General features: G+C 40.6%; 1 protein-coding gene across 1 annotated transcript in view; it reads right to left on the bottom strand.

Annotated features, from left to right (window-relative positions):
- FHDC1 (FH2 domain containing 1) overlaps positions 1-15,477 on the bottom strand; it is a 37,185-nt gene that overhangs the window by 13,213 nt on the left and 8,495 nt on the right. The window contains exons 3-6 of the mRNA XM_055700910.1: positions 11,803-11,864; positions 11,089-11,191; positions 2,439-2,524; positions 2,253-2,353 (exon numbers count right to left, since the gene is read on the bottom strand). Coding sequence (XP_055556885.1) covers positions 2,253-2,353; positions 2,439-2,524; positions 11,089-11,191; positions 11,803-11,864 — 352 coding nt within the window. The remainder of the gene's footprint in view (positions 1-2,252; positions 2,354-2,438; positions 2,525-11,088; positions 11,192-11,802; positions 11,865-15,477) is intronic.

Here is a 15,477-nt window from a genome sequence, read left to right as displayed (position 1 = left end):
CCGGGCTTTTGAACCATTATTCTTTTTTTGGGAGACTTAGCCATCAGGGCTGAAAAGATAACGAGGCAATGTTTACATTTTCCTTCTTTAGCCCAGTCTCACTGCGAATCATAATTTTATTTCTGTATGATCACCAACTCAAAGCAGCATTTATTTTACTTCAGTCACATCAAAGATGATTTAGCACAGTTATATTCAGTGTGATGCAAAGAGTCAAATGGAACAAGATTGTCTTTTAAAACTTTTCCATCACAGAAGCTTGTTTTGAACATATTTCCATTTTTTGCAAAATGCACAGTAGTAAGGCTCTATCTGAATTCATAGACCTTTTCACCCAGATACATACTAACACAAAACAATACATGTGCTTAAAAGTCACCACAGGGATTGCCTTAGAAATAAGATACAGAAATGCAGAACTGTAAAGAGTTAATAAATTAGCATTACACAAGTGGCACAGCACACCATGTAACTCCAAATTTGCAAGTGCCCATACAGCAAGAAAAATAACACGAGCTGGTTTTAATATAAGCTACTATATTTTACACTGATGAACATAATAAAAGGTGGAATCCCTTTTATTGCAGTACAAATACTTCTAAAAACTATTTTGCCTCAGAGTTCATATTCTGTAATTTACCCTGCATTTAATGCTTAGCACAATACACTAATCTATCATTTTGGAAGCAGATAGCCCTTGTATCTTCAGATTTCAGTATTAGCGGCCTAAAAACATAGAACTAATTAAATAACCCTTTGACCTAACAAGCTACAGGTGAGGAGGCAAGGAGGAAGAAAGAGGAGAGAATACAAAATAAAGTACCAAATTTCATAAGGCCAAGAGGAGAAGGCAACTTCTGAAGATTTTGCATAGTGAGAGCCTGCTCAGCGTCACTGAGATACATCCATCTGCAGGCCAGATGAGAATCCATCAGGCTGTTTAGACCATCCTAACCCTTAGTGATTATCAGCATTAGAATTTAAGTAAATATTCTCCCAGCTTAATTACAAGGAAAGAAACATAGGAGATCGGAATAGGAAAGCAGACCTAATTCCTAAACAACTTCGGGCTAGCAACAAACCCTTAATCGCAAAGACCAAATGGAGAAGAGCACATGACACCAGTGGACTGAAAACAGGGAAGCCCAGCCAGCCGGATTTGCATGACTGGCCTGATGTAGGAGCTGGAGACCAAAGTGTCTGCTCGGGAGGGAAAGAATTCATCATTCACAGATGTCCTGGGTGAAGGACATGAAGGACAAGAGGGCGCGGCTGCTTTGATACATAACATACTCCCTCACGTATGCCTGCTGCTCAAAACACAAAGAACAATGATTTGAAAGAGAACCCAGTAACAGGCCAAACTCAAACCTCGGCCTAAGCCACATTTTCCTGAGCCAAGGAGGACTACTTCAAACCCCACCGGTGGGGAAACACACCAGGCTTTGCTCCCTCTCCTTTCACTAAAAATGACTTTCCTAAGCACTGGTGCTTGCGGTTGAATACTTTGACTGCTGTGCCTTTTTACACCACAAGAAGCAGCCTGAACAGTGCTCTAGCAGCCTGTCCAAAAATCTGCCAGAATGAAATAGGAATTTCATATTGAAGAAGAGGGCAAATAGGCACTCCAGGTCAGCATCCATGTTTAACTGAAAGCAGGAAATAAACTATTCTCCTGCCGAGTAGAAGACACCAGATTACATTACGTTACCAGCTGCAGCATTTCAAAACTTGTGAAATGTAGAGAACAGAAGTGTAGAGACACAGAGAGAACAAAAAACAGAACACAAAGGAGCAGCAATAGTATTAAGTCTCTAAAAGGCAATGGCATATAGAGAAAACTGGAACTTATACAGTGATTTTCTCTATGCATCTCTGAAAGAGCGAGAAGAAAGGTGTAACCACCACATTCAATCAGAGAGACAGTAATGCATGAATCAGCAAACCCTACTCAAAAGAGCATTTATCCTAATTTGGCCATGGACACCTTTGTTTCTGCCAGTTTCTACTGACTACACACTGCTTGTAGGCTTTGGTCATGGACTCATTGCTAGTGTGTCCAAAGTCTCCAGATTTTGTATTTTAGAAGCAAAGATTCTCCAGGCACACCCTGATGGCATTTGTCAGAGGGGAGTTTGCTTCCTTTTAATAGCTAAGGTACCTGAAATTCAAGCTCTAGTCTTCATAATGCAGACTAATTAACATGCTAACAAAAACAAAAGTATTATGCATGTCCCAACACGCTTAATTACCTTTTGTTGCCCGTCTTATAATTTTCATGTCATCCTGTAGAGAAGCACAGGAGGGTGAGAACTCCCTCTCTAACACCATGGCTTCGATCCTAAGAGCATAGCTGGAGCACACAAACAAACAGGTTTAGAACTGACAGCCAAAAGAGAACATTTACTGTGAACAGAATAAACCTACTATCTCCTTACTTTGGCACCTGGATTAGTAAATACATGAAGGAATCAGCTTGAGACAGTTTTGATACATCTCCATCAAAGGCTTTAAATTTCTTCACCTGGAAAAGAGAAAAAAACACTAGTAAAGAATTTTATCAAAGGTCAAGATTAACTTGACTTTGTAAGGAAAGACCTTGAAAACCAGTAAATTTAACAGGAAGTATTAAAAAGTCCACTCAGTGACTGAACAGTTTCACTGTCCAAGCTCCTGTAATTTGCACACAACCCAATTACAAAAAAAACCCCAGTAACATCACTCTTCTCCCAAAAACCTAGCTACAAAGTCCAGCAGAAAAAAAATACGATGCCACCGTTCTGACTGGGGATTCCGATTTCTGCTGAGTGTTTTCTGATTTCCCATTTGTCATTTTGATTTCTGCTCAGCGATTGCTGTCGTCACTATGTTTAGGACACTGCGGTTCCAGTTTCCATAGAACTGGCTCTTTTCTTCCCTGCTGGTCCATTTGCTGATCTCTAGCTGTTCGCCCAGGAAATAGCTGCTTGAGTAATGATCTGAAAAATTATTCTCGACTCTTCAACAACTGTGATAATACACTCGGGTGTAGCTTAAAGTTAACTGTGTTCAGCATTTCCATCATCAGACTGCCTAGATCTCTTTGGCACAATGCAGCAAAGCTTTTAAGTTATGGGGTTTTTTTTCAGATACTTGCTTCAACCATTTTCTCTAAAACTCTCGAGGGGTAAATGTCATGCTCTTGAATTTTTGATTATTTTTTTTTTCATTCATTTGAAATATTTTAAAGATAAATCAAATGCAAGATTGTAAGTCTCTTGTTTTCAGTACTTTGAGAACACCATTTACATGCAAAGGAAATATCACTGCTTTAATTTTGTTGATCTTCCTTCCCAGCTCCACCAAAATCCATATATTTGCATGATCTGGAAGCCACTGATCTGCCCACATACTTATATTTGTTTATATAGAAGAACTGGAAAATACATACACATGTGTTTTAAGTGTAACTGGAATTTCTTCCACATCTTCCAACACAGGAACTGTATCCAAAAGCAGAGCTCAGTCTCAATTACACTATTTCTTCATTCAACCAACAAGTTCACACCCAGTTATCAGTTCTAAATTTCCACTGAATTACACACCAGCCCATCATCTTTCCTTTTTATAACATTACACTTAAAACCTATTCACAACCACATTTACACAGATGGTCTTCAGTTTCAGAAAGCATATTAAGCTATCCTGGAGAGAGGCGTGCTACATCAGGGCATCAACAGTTATCAGATTGTCATGATTTAGCAAGATATCCACAGATTTTTTTAGAGCATCAGGCTCCAAATTAATCACTGAAGTTATTTTTCTGCTTTCACAGTAAAAAAGTAGTGGATTTGTAGTGGAAGACAACATACGCTATGTTAAATCAGGGACTTAAAATAAATCCTGGACTAGCAGAAGAAAAGGATTCTTTTAACAGCTTTGTCTTGCTTTATCCCCATTCTTTTTCCACATAATAATGATAAAAAAAGAAACGTTAAGAGCACATTAGGAGAGAGAAAACAAAAATTACATATTAAACCCAGAATAGGAAAAAAATCTTCCTTTTCAAATTAAAAAGAAAAAAAAAACTAAACCACCCTCCCAACAAAAACTTATAGCAAAGAAAGAGAAGCAATTTTTATTCAGGCTATCTAACTCCATTTCCTAACACACACCCCATTTAACTGAAGACACTCAGACAAAAGCTCCTTCTAAAGATAAACAGCATACCCATTTTTTTGAGGCCTGAGAAAACTCCTAATTCACAGAGTCATTCAAGAAGTCTGCCAACAAAAAACAGGAAAGACCAGACTTGACATTCCCTCATGCTTCTAAGGTGTTAAAACGAGCAAGAAAGAAAACCAAAATAACACCTTTTCCTGCACCATGAAGTGGGGAGTGGGCGACATCTATTATCTCAGTTTTATTTAGTCTTTGCACGAGTTCTTTAACCTAGCTTCCAAAAAATAGCGGCCTGCAACCTGAACAACAAAACCTGAAAATTCTCCAACCGCATTTTACTATGTTGCAAATATCAAATTTTGTCTGAAAGGGATACAGGCAATCAGGTTTGGGGTGGGGGGAGAGGGAGGAAAAAAAAAAAAAAGTAGCCCACCAAAAAACCCACCCCAAATCACCAAAATCAAGATCATATAAACCACAGGTGCTTATAGGAAGATGCAATTTTAAGATTTAAATGCACAAAAAATGAACAGGAGATCCTGAGAAAGTCACAGGAATATTAACTTGCTCATGATACCTGTACTATATTTGAATATACTTTTGATAGTAAGTAGTTATTTATGTAGAATGTTAATTTTACAGACACTGGATGAAATCCTCTTTCTTCTACATGATCATATTAGGAAAAACGCCTGGAGTGGTACAAGGAAGTACTAAATCCTAGAATTCATCCAGGGGAGAAACTTTCCTATACGTGCCCAACAGAAGACGTTTGCGAGGCTGCCTTCTGATGGGTAGGACGGGGTGTGAACATCACAACCCAAAAAGCTTTGGGCAGCAGTCAACCCAAAAGGAAGTCTCTGTAATCAGCCTTAAAACGAAGATGTGCTTACCGCCTGCCTACACTTTTTCCAGCCCACATCAGCCATCGTAACCTCCACTGCCTTTGCCTTAGATGCCCAACCCTGGCAAGAAGCAGCAAACAAGCTCACCTGACAAGTCAAAAACGAAAGCAAGGTGGAGGATAGTGACCCATTCCACGAACAGACAAAACAGAAACAGAAAAGAGTTATAAGGTCCTTTTCATCCTGGAATTCAGCACAACACTGCCTGGTTCCCCATACGTGTCTGTTTTCAACACAGGAGGCTAAATCCTGTTAACTTAGCCTTGAAACAGTAAATAGTCTGGGGAATAGCTAAGGTAAAGTTAGGACAACCATTTATTTGGTGTTCCCTTTTTATTACAAATGTCATAATTGAGAAAGACCAGTTATCTCACCATAAGTCAGGAAAAAAAAAAAAAAAAAAAAAAGTTCTTTGACTTAATTGACACTACCCATAAACTACAAGATCCCCTTCTGAACCCCAAAGCTAAAAATGACTGAAACACATTTGGGACGGCTGCCCCTACACATTCCAAGGGAGGCTCCTCAAAAGCCCACGGGATCGGCCTCTTCCCTCTGCAGCCACATTGTCCCAAGTCTTCCCAAAGAGACCTGAGATTCTCTGATGGCTCCTAAAAGTGGGGGTCAAATTCAAATACCAAATGCAGCCAGGAACTGCAAAGAAGCTATGGGGATTGACAACGCTGTTCACTATTAATCATGTTAACAGTTACAGTAGATAGGTTTATGATTAGTCTGACAACACAAAAGAGCTAAAAAAATGTGGTTTATTTTAAAAATCACAATGCATAACTATCAGTTCTGGCCTTGAACTCCTCTCTTCAAGCACAACAAAATCTTTTGCACAACAGCATGCAGCCATATACCAAGATACAGCAGCATCACGTATACAGCAAGAGAGCACAATCACATTGTATGCTCAGTTCTGTACTACTCAAATTTGACGCAGAGCTACTAATTTAATTTTTCATTATATTTGTATATGGAATATGCATTTGCACCGTCCATGCATGCCCATGCACACTAAATCAGATTTTAGATACAGAAGGTTCTCACATATGTAATTTGCTTCATTTTAAAAAGTTATGAAACAGAGAAAGCCTGATCTTTGATTTGATTTGCGAACAATTGGAGTAGATACGCCTATTGCGAGTATCTCATTTATTCCTCGCAGACAGGAAAGCTACTGCATTCCTGCCACTCAAGTTTTCAGTCATTTTTGAGCTACTAGTAGCACTTATTTACAACTAGTAGGATCCTGCTTTATGGTATAGACCAGGTATGTTGCACTCCTATGCAAGATCTTTGAAGAGTATACATCAGTACACCACTCAACCTCAAATATGCTTGCTACTATTTCCCCACATCCCAATCAAATAAATCAAATATTCCCCATGTTACAAATAAATAAGTAAAGCCAAGTGCAATAGTCCAGACGACTAAACATTTTCTCTGAGTTTCTTTTGGTTTTGTTTAATATTTCCATACCATTTCAAACATTCAGGGAACTAAAGAAAAACAGAGTTAAAAAATACCAAAGCCCCAAAAGGCATCACAGTGGAATCCAGCTACAAGGGCACGTGGGCAAGCACCTGATGTATTAGGTGGGGAGGCACCACGGGGCACATGGCTGGGCAGTGGCAAACCTCCACCAGCAAATGATAAAATGAAAAGGAGAAAAACCTGCAGCCATCGTAAGGGGCGAAAAGGAAGCAGGAGATGAAAACTCTGAAGGACAGTCAGCCACATAGAGCCCTGGCAGAGGAAAGAAGGGGCAGTTAACTACACAAACATGGTCTGAAAAGGGTAGAGCCAACAGGAACCACTCCAGTAAAGCGGGTGACAGATGACTAGGGTTTTAAAACAGAGTATACAAGCAAAGGACAGGCTTGAGACATTATAAAGGAATTTAAGACACCGTGTTGATAACCTGGGCGTGCGTGTGTATGGGTGAACTGATTAGCAGGCCGATACGCTCTCTTCTGTATATATTTAAAGTACAAATTCTGGCTATTCTAGCTCATTAAACACTGGACTCTCCCAACTTTTACCAGTCTGGGCCTGCTGAAGAGTGCAATGTTATGCACATAAAAGCAGCTGAAAGCTTCCCCTTTGCTTTTGTCAGGATGACAGTAAATGACAGCTGTCAGCCATTCTGACAGGATATCATTAGGAACCAGGAATTAAGAAAAGGAATCTTTTTTAGAAGTGATATAGCAGAGGAGGCCATTGCTTCAGTCAAGACAAAGGCTCCCTGGAAAAAAACAGGAGCTGCAAAATGGATGAATCACAAGAGATTCCAAATAGGCATTTCTTCCTCTTACAAAACTGCCAACCACAGTAAGGTACAAAGAGCAGGACTGCTAACAAGGCTTACACAAAATCAGTGATCTTATCTTACTTATTAACGTGTTGAGAATTTTTATACCTTTTTTTGGTTGGGTTTTGTTTGTTTGGTTTTTTTTTTTAACCACTGTATGATGGCTAGGCTGGTGCCACCTACGCAGACCTGAACAAAACACTGAGTAGGACTTGCAGCAAGCTCCAGGTTTGCCAGCTTCGAGAATCTATCAAGCTTTTCCACATTAAACATTTGAAAATACCCAAAAGTTTTCAGTTTGACTTCACAGCAGTGCCAATATTTCAATAACGGTCATACTCAGTTTGACAAAAACGTACAGCAACAAGACAGTATTTGCCATTTATACACAAAAATCCCAACAGATTTCATAGCTATTGGAATTTTTCACAGAAAACAGCTAGAAAATTACCAGTACTGACACCTTTTTCAGCACATAAACAGAGTTGCCACATTACAATACTGAAAAAAAGAAAGAATAACTTTAAAGACCACAAATGTCAAATGTATGTGTTAGCCCGAGTACTTAGCCTGCACTGCCAAAAAACTGTTCCATCTCAAAGACGCTGGAACATCCATCAGGTGCCTGAGATAATATGGACTGAAATGATGTAAAATGTGCCACATACCTCAAACTGGTGACCAGGGGCACATTCAGGTAATGTGACTATATATCACAACACTTTGGATAAGATAAGATTGGAGTATAAAGCCAGTGTTTATTCACATAGATAAACTGTAAAGGTTGTTGGTAAAAAAGAAGAAACACTGTCGGTCCAGAGTTGCCCCTTCTACGGCTACGACCAGGAATGGTGTTCCTCTCTCCGTCCTTTCACTTTTACAGACTAAGAATTTATGGTACTGTATAAAAGAAAAAGTAGAAGGTATCTTCAAACAGTTACTGGGGTGGAGCACATGCCTGGCAGGGAGTACTTGGCTCTCACTCCAACCTGCAAGACAACTGTGCTACCAGGAAATGTGACTGTAAATACCTGAGCTGCTGAAGAGCACACAAAAAAGAACTGCAGAAGCCCACCCATGGTTACACCAAGACAGTTAGCACTGATAACAACTCACCTTTTAGTATCTGACTGCTTAAGCCTCTGCTCAGGGTTAATTCTCAACCCTTACAACAACAAAGCAGGTCTTTAGGAGATGGGGAAGTATCCAAAGGTAACCCCAGGGAACCCTGGCTGAGGATGGGTGCCACATCCTGCAGGGACAGGCCAAGGTGTGATGACACCTTGCCAAAGCTATCTCACGTGATACAACACCCAGATCAAAAATAAATGAGGGACTATTAAACATAATAGGGAACAGCAGGACAAGTAACACCACTTCACCTAATACCTCTAGTGATTTTGGATTATTTGCATGTGGAGAGGGACTGTATAGTTTTGTTGGCTACCCCTTCGCAAATGGTGACCCGCCATTCCAAGAGATGAAAATTTAGACTACGAGGCAGACAACAGGTGAACAAAAAAGGGGACATACAAGGAGAACAATGAACATATAGGGGGGGGAAATGCTGAGAAAGACAAACAACAAAAGCTCTGAGGTTCCTAGACAGAATAGAATTTTTTACCAACTCACTAAAATTTTAGGAGCCACAGCAGTAAATAAGTTATTGAACCCTTTATTCTTTGAACCCTTGAAGCATGAGGACATGAAGACACCGAAACATTTATTCATACCAGCAGAAGTATCAGTCCCTCACACTCAGGATCTTCTCCCTGTCCTGCCCTCTCACCCCAGCCCTTACGGGGAAAACTCCCAAGAAGTTAAACAATTATGGGGAGAATAACAAAAGAAAAGGGTGTCTTTCCTTTTCCTGATGGTGAGCAATGAGATCTCTGCAGCATGGAACTTTATAAATACATACAAATACCTGCACACTGGGAACAACCCTCTTTCCAGCCTTCCCTTGGGAACAGCAACAAATCAAACATCTAATACCCCTTAATTTCTGATACACCTCTGCACCATAAAATCTCTTTTATTCATTTTTCAAGCACCTCCTTAAAAGCACTTCTTAAGTGCTCTGGCCACACTGTCTTGAGGGGCAGGCCTGTTGTCAAATCATCTGCTAGGAAATAAATACACCTTTTCACTCTTAGCAGCACCTACTGGGTATCTAAAGCATCTAGCCGAGTCTCGAGTCTCGCAGACAAAATTCAACAGCTTATGTTAAATCCTAGCCAAATTACAATGTGTGTATCACATAAGAGCATGGTATTTGAAAGACACTCTACTTGTCGTAAAGTAACAGCCAAGATCTAAACCAGAAAGAGGAACAGAAGAAAAAAACAACCTTTCTTTCAGTTTAATTTGCTGAATATACAAAAAATTAGCTAGAAATCACTTTCTGTTAAGTTAGTACTTCACTGTTCTCCTCTGACTCTTTCAGAGGAAGGACATAAATTCTGTTTAAATACAGGAACACGTACTGAAATTCAAACAGAGAGGGAAGGGGGAACAGTTCTGAGCTCCCAGAACTAGTCACTTTTTTTTTCCTCCCCAAATTAATTAGATTTCAACCTGTTGATATCCCCCAACTCTAAAAAAATACATTAATAAAATATAATGTCGGAGTTTTACAAGATTCCCCACAAAAGCAGCCCAATTTAGGATTATATATTTGACAGCAAAATAATACGTGTTTTGCTGTTGACTGGGTCTGAGATTTGCTGCTGCACAGAGGAAACCGAGTGCTCTGACAGCATGACCTTGAAGTGGTAAAGGATGGAGTGGAGGTTCAGCTGTATGTGGATGTTAACTACCAATTTCCCAGGTTTCAGCCATGGCTTTGATGTGGAGCACCCAAGCAATTCTAATGCTAATTTTGTCAAGTTTGTGGTATACATTTCTCTCAAGTACATACAAATGGGTCAGTGCAAATAGAAGAGCAGAGGAGGAACTGTGCATCATTAAGCAGGGCTCCCAGGTCAGTCGATGAAGCTTCACCTCTTTAATCATGTGAATGGACTTGAAGGTTGGGACTGGGCGGGGGGTGGGGGGGTGGGGGGGGTGGGGGGGTGGCGGGGGCTGCAGCAAGCAGCACTTGCATGCTGGTCATATGGTCAGCACAGAGACGTTGCTGAAGGTGCTGCTGGTAATTCTGTACCTTCTAACATGTCTCCTCTGGAGCACTAAGTCACGTTAGCAGATTCTACGGGTGCTGCACAGCAAAGCTGCCTTTCTGCCCCGTTGGAACCCTATGACCTGGGCTCAGGAGCAGGCAGACCCTAGATGCACCAAGCAGGCAGCAAACCAGAAGGCAGAAGAGACAGTAGCACAGGGCTACTAATACTCAACTCACAGGCACCGCAATGAGAAAGCATAAGGCAGGTGCCAAAGAAGGGAAATTTCATTTGTTTGCATCAGGATATACTTTGAGTTTTCTGACCACCCCCTCCCCAGAGCTGAGCTATCTGCACACAGGAGGGTTCCAGGTCTTGCTAAGATGTTTACAAAACAAAAGGAACATCATAAGGGACATCAGAGAAACGCATGTCAAATGAAGATTAACCCTTTGCACTCAGTGGTTTCCTATCCCCTGGCCTCAGGAAGGATTTGGGATTCCTCTTCTACAGACCTTCATGTTGGCCTCCCAGGCAGTAGAACTCTACGAAAAAATACTTTCCATGTAAAACCATTATTTACCTCCTCTGCTTCTGGTAATAATTTAAGAAATTCATGCAGCAGTTCAGAACCATAGGGCTCACTTCTTCCATGATAAATATCTTCAATGATGGATTCAGCAGACCTTGAAAAAACAATTGAGCACACACATTTCTAACACTTGCAGGGTGAATAGTTACACAAATTGAAAAAAAACACGCCTGGGCACACAAAGGAATTATAACGAGGTTATGTATCAGTGTCCACAGCAGCACTGTGCTAACACCACTTTCAGTGATGCCTTTACTGAAGGGGAACATTATCAGTGAATACAGATAGCATTGAAACAGCTTGCTCTTTAAAAAAAAATAATTCCTCACCTCACCCCTTTCTATCAATTCTTCATAAAGAAAGGAAGGCAGTGAAAAGCAGCTCTCACGCAGTATTACATGACACAAAGGCTTCCCTTAACTATACCTGAAAACTCACTTCAACTGGTTAACAGTAGCAAACTCTGTATGTTTGGTGCTAAGTCATAATGGCAGTCAAACCTAAACATATCAGAAATCAAATTATGAAATAGTTATTTATGACACACCTGTACAGAACTATAAAGTTCTGTATAACTATAAAGTTATGACATACCTGTACAGAACACAAGAAATCGAGCACAATATACAATACATTTGATGAGAACTACAAAGAATTTTGCACATATGTAACTTGCTGTAGCTGCATGGAAAAACCAAATCTTACTTTTTGAATTGTTTGAGAAATATCCCAATGTTCATACTTCTTTTTGCATCCAAAATGGCAACCTGAGAAAGAAAGCAAGAGAGATTAATCCACGAATACCTAAGAAAATAGCATGTAATGCAGACATTTCTTAAACTGCTACAAGATAATTGTTCGGAGTTGCCACCAAATCACAGGCCAAAGGAATACGGAGTCACTTCGTATCAACAAAGATCATATGTTACAGAACTAGTTTTTACCAGGGAATACACAGCACACCCACACCACCTTTTTCCAAGTGAAGAAAAAAACCCCCATAGCAACATTTATAGGAGGAATGAATCAAGGTAAGTTCTATTTCATTACAAAGTAAAAACATTGTTCTTGCTTATTGCATAATGCTGCACCTGCAAAATGTTGCTTATCAAGTGTGTTGTATTGCATTCAAGGGCCCAACGGTTAGCAAGCACCACACTTCAAAATCCATCTAGTTCAGAGGTTTTGCAACAAACATGAAGATGGGCTTTCTAAGCAGAGCTGAGTATGTACTCCTGCTTCGTTCACCCAAACAGCCATGCTGATCCACGGAAAGATATGTCAGTCAGTTGATCTTGAATCAAAACCCAAGACAGATAATGCTCAAATCTGTTTGCTTTATCTAGAGGCAAACAGAAACCCATCATAAAATAATAATCTCCCCCTACTTTATATTTTAAAGTAGATTTGCTATATTATCTTATGTGCACAATTCTGGAGATTAAGCGGGGCGGGGGGGGGGGGGAAGAACCTTTTTTCCTTAATTCATTAAAAAAAAAAAATTAAATAAAAGTATTAGTTCTTTTAATACTAGTTTTTCTTCCTGTAACAGGATACAAGCTCAAACCTGAGATGTTTGCCCTGTTCTAGCGAATCGCGTCCTTAAGGTTAAAATTCTACCACAGCTATTTTGGTGATAACAGCTACAAAAGTCATGAGATTTACAAGGACAAGAGAATTGTTTCACGTTAACAGTGCCACCTGACTGCTACAATAAAACAACTCCATACACACAGATGTTCAAGACTGCTGTTGGACCCACATGATGTTTGAGGTTTTGACAAGACAAGGTGTCTTGACCTCTGTGAGCGCATGAATTAGAAATACATATATAAATGCGATGTTGGCATTGTCATCAAATTGAATTAGCTGGCAGTCAGCTGGTGACAGTGAGAACATAGGTATGATTAATGTGCTGTCCTCAACATACACCCAGGAGACAGCCTCCTCATCTGCTGAAGAGTCAATCAAACTAAAAAGTTTTCTGAAATTTTGGAATTTCCTCTCTTCTGAAACCCACAAAGACTAGAAAACACAGGAAATATCAGCATATTAGTTTTAATTAGATGACTGCTAGCCTGAAGCCCTTCAGTGTCAGCATACGCAAGATAAGAGGACAGATTGTGGGTTATTCTCCTGTTATCTTAGGAGTTGAGAGGCCCCCAACAGATCATTAAGGGAAAACCCCTTAACATAGGATAGGTTCAACTATCTCTCCCCCTTGCATATCTAATCTTTTTCAAATGTTTTACTGCAGGGACCTCTCGCTGACCTCTCAAACTGCAGCTCCAGACTCCAATTGCTCTAGTCACTCCTAATTTTCTGATTTCTCTGTACTAGTTTAAGCCTGTGCGCTTTGCCATCATGATTTGGCTTTTGGTTTGTAGGTTTTTTTTAAAGCACGTTCACAGTTAACATTCTGTACATATTATTTTCACTCACAATCTGTAACTTAGAATAAGACTGACCATCAGCTGGGCAAACCTTTGGTTTCCATGGCACAACTCCGATTTACGGTACAACCTCAAACAAAACTAGAGAACATTTTTTGATATCTTCTCTTGAAGCAAAACAACAGACGGCAACATATACAGCTGCATCTGCATTATCAGCGCAACATAAAAATGTCATAGCTGTTCTTAAGGACAAGGATGTTGTACACACTTCTTGCTCTGTATATGACTGTATTTTTTCCTCTTGATTTCTTGTTCAAACACACAATCAAAACACGTGGCTCAGTTTTTGGTCACTCTTTGCTTTGTGTCCACTTCAAGATTATCAAAAGTGCTTGTAAAAGCTGCCATTACTTAACTACCTTCAAGGAGTTTCCAGATGGGAACGTGAGGAGAAAAGGGGAACATTTACATCTGCTTGTAATGTCTACTCTTCCTCCCCACCAAGCTTGCATTTGATTTCATCCTTGCAGAAAGCTGCCTGCATATGACTTCCTACCAAGCTGTTGCTTTTTAACCTTTAAACATTATCCTAGCTTTTTATAAATTCTGCTCAGTCTGCTCCTGCCTTCTGCTCATACACACCTTCAGCACTGGTGCCGGCACACCATGTTCCAAATCTCTGTTCACCACCTAAAGAGATTTTAAAGTGCTGTCCACCAGTAATACCCTTGGACCCCTTGACTCAGAAAGTTACGCTGGCCTGTGATTAAGAAATGAGAACAGACTTTCCTAGTCCCAGTGGGATTCTCCACACCAAAGAAAACTCTCATATGGTTTCTATGATTTACTTCAGACACACGCAGAGGAGCTTTCTCCATTCTCACCCTCTTCAACTCTCCTGCCAGAGAAAACTATTAAGTTTTTGTTTAGCCTACTCTGGAAATACTACAGTTCTCTCAGACACTTTGCAACATCTCAACACCTGCACTTCGCCAGCCAATGCAAGTGCCCCTGCCTCACACACTTGCCACCCCTCCCTCATAAACGGTGCAATTTTTGCAGCGAGGAAGCTGGTTCTCCCATTAATCTGCTTCTCAGCACCACAGCATACAAACCAGCGTATTTCTGAAATCTGCAGCAGGCACAGACCATGTGGGGGGTAAGGGCATCAGCCTGACAAATTGTAATCCACCACTGAAATACTCACTGGTTTAGATGTATTAAGGGAATGGGAAAATTAGCTTGAGTACCATAGTGAAGTTGTGATGATGGTAAGAGGAAATCTGCTCCTGAAATCTGACACTGATTTGCGATCAACGCGAAAGATTCAGGGGAGTGTTGCAGGAGACACAAAAAGCCCCACACCAACACTCACCTGATAGTGACTGCAAAAATGCAGTAAGAGTTTCTCGCTGTAAGGTTGTCAATGAGAAACGTGACAAAGTGGATTTATGACAGATTAACGAAAGCAAAATATTATATGTATTCTTTGGTTGAGAACAATGGGGTTTCACATGGTGGGATGCAAACTACAGCAAGCATGGAACAGCCTGGTGGTGCTGGCTTGGTGCTGGAGGTTAGGAAGGGTATAAACAGCTCCTTGCTTCAGCTTCCACTTCACTTTACAGCACACTAACCATCACTGCTGAGTTTGCTATTTTGGCCTCTATTCTCCAAGGCAGATGCACTCACTCCCTGGAGCGGCTGAGGAAAAGGTGCACTTCCACAGTGCAGCACAGTGAACCTCGCAGCTTGCTGCAGTGCTGTCTCGCTCCATGTCATCCTCCCTTGTCACGTTCCTAGCCTGCTCTTTCCCTTACGCAGGCACTGGTGCTCACCTCGTTGGGTTTTTGCTGTGCTACCCCTTTGCTGGATTAACAGGTTGAATCAGCTTTTCAAGAAGGTGGAATGAGCATCAGAGCCGGTACGGAGAAACGAGAGAGGGCATGGCTCGGAGAGGGGAGAAGAGACACTCTGTTCACCC

This window comes from Falco cherrug, chromosome 1 (genome assembly GCF_023634085.1).
Source record: "Falco cherrug isolate bFalChe1 chromosome 1, bFalChe1.pri, whole genome shotgun sequence".
In the NCBI taxonomy this organism is placed as follows: Eukaryota; Metazoa; Chordata; class Aves; order Falconiformes; family Falconidae; genus Falco; species Falco cherrug.
The sequence above is the reverse complement of the archived record's forward strand: the minus strand, read 5'-3'. Positions and strand labels throughout refer to the sequence as shown.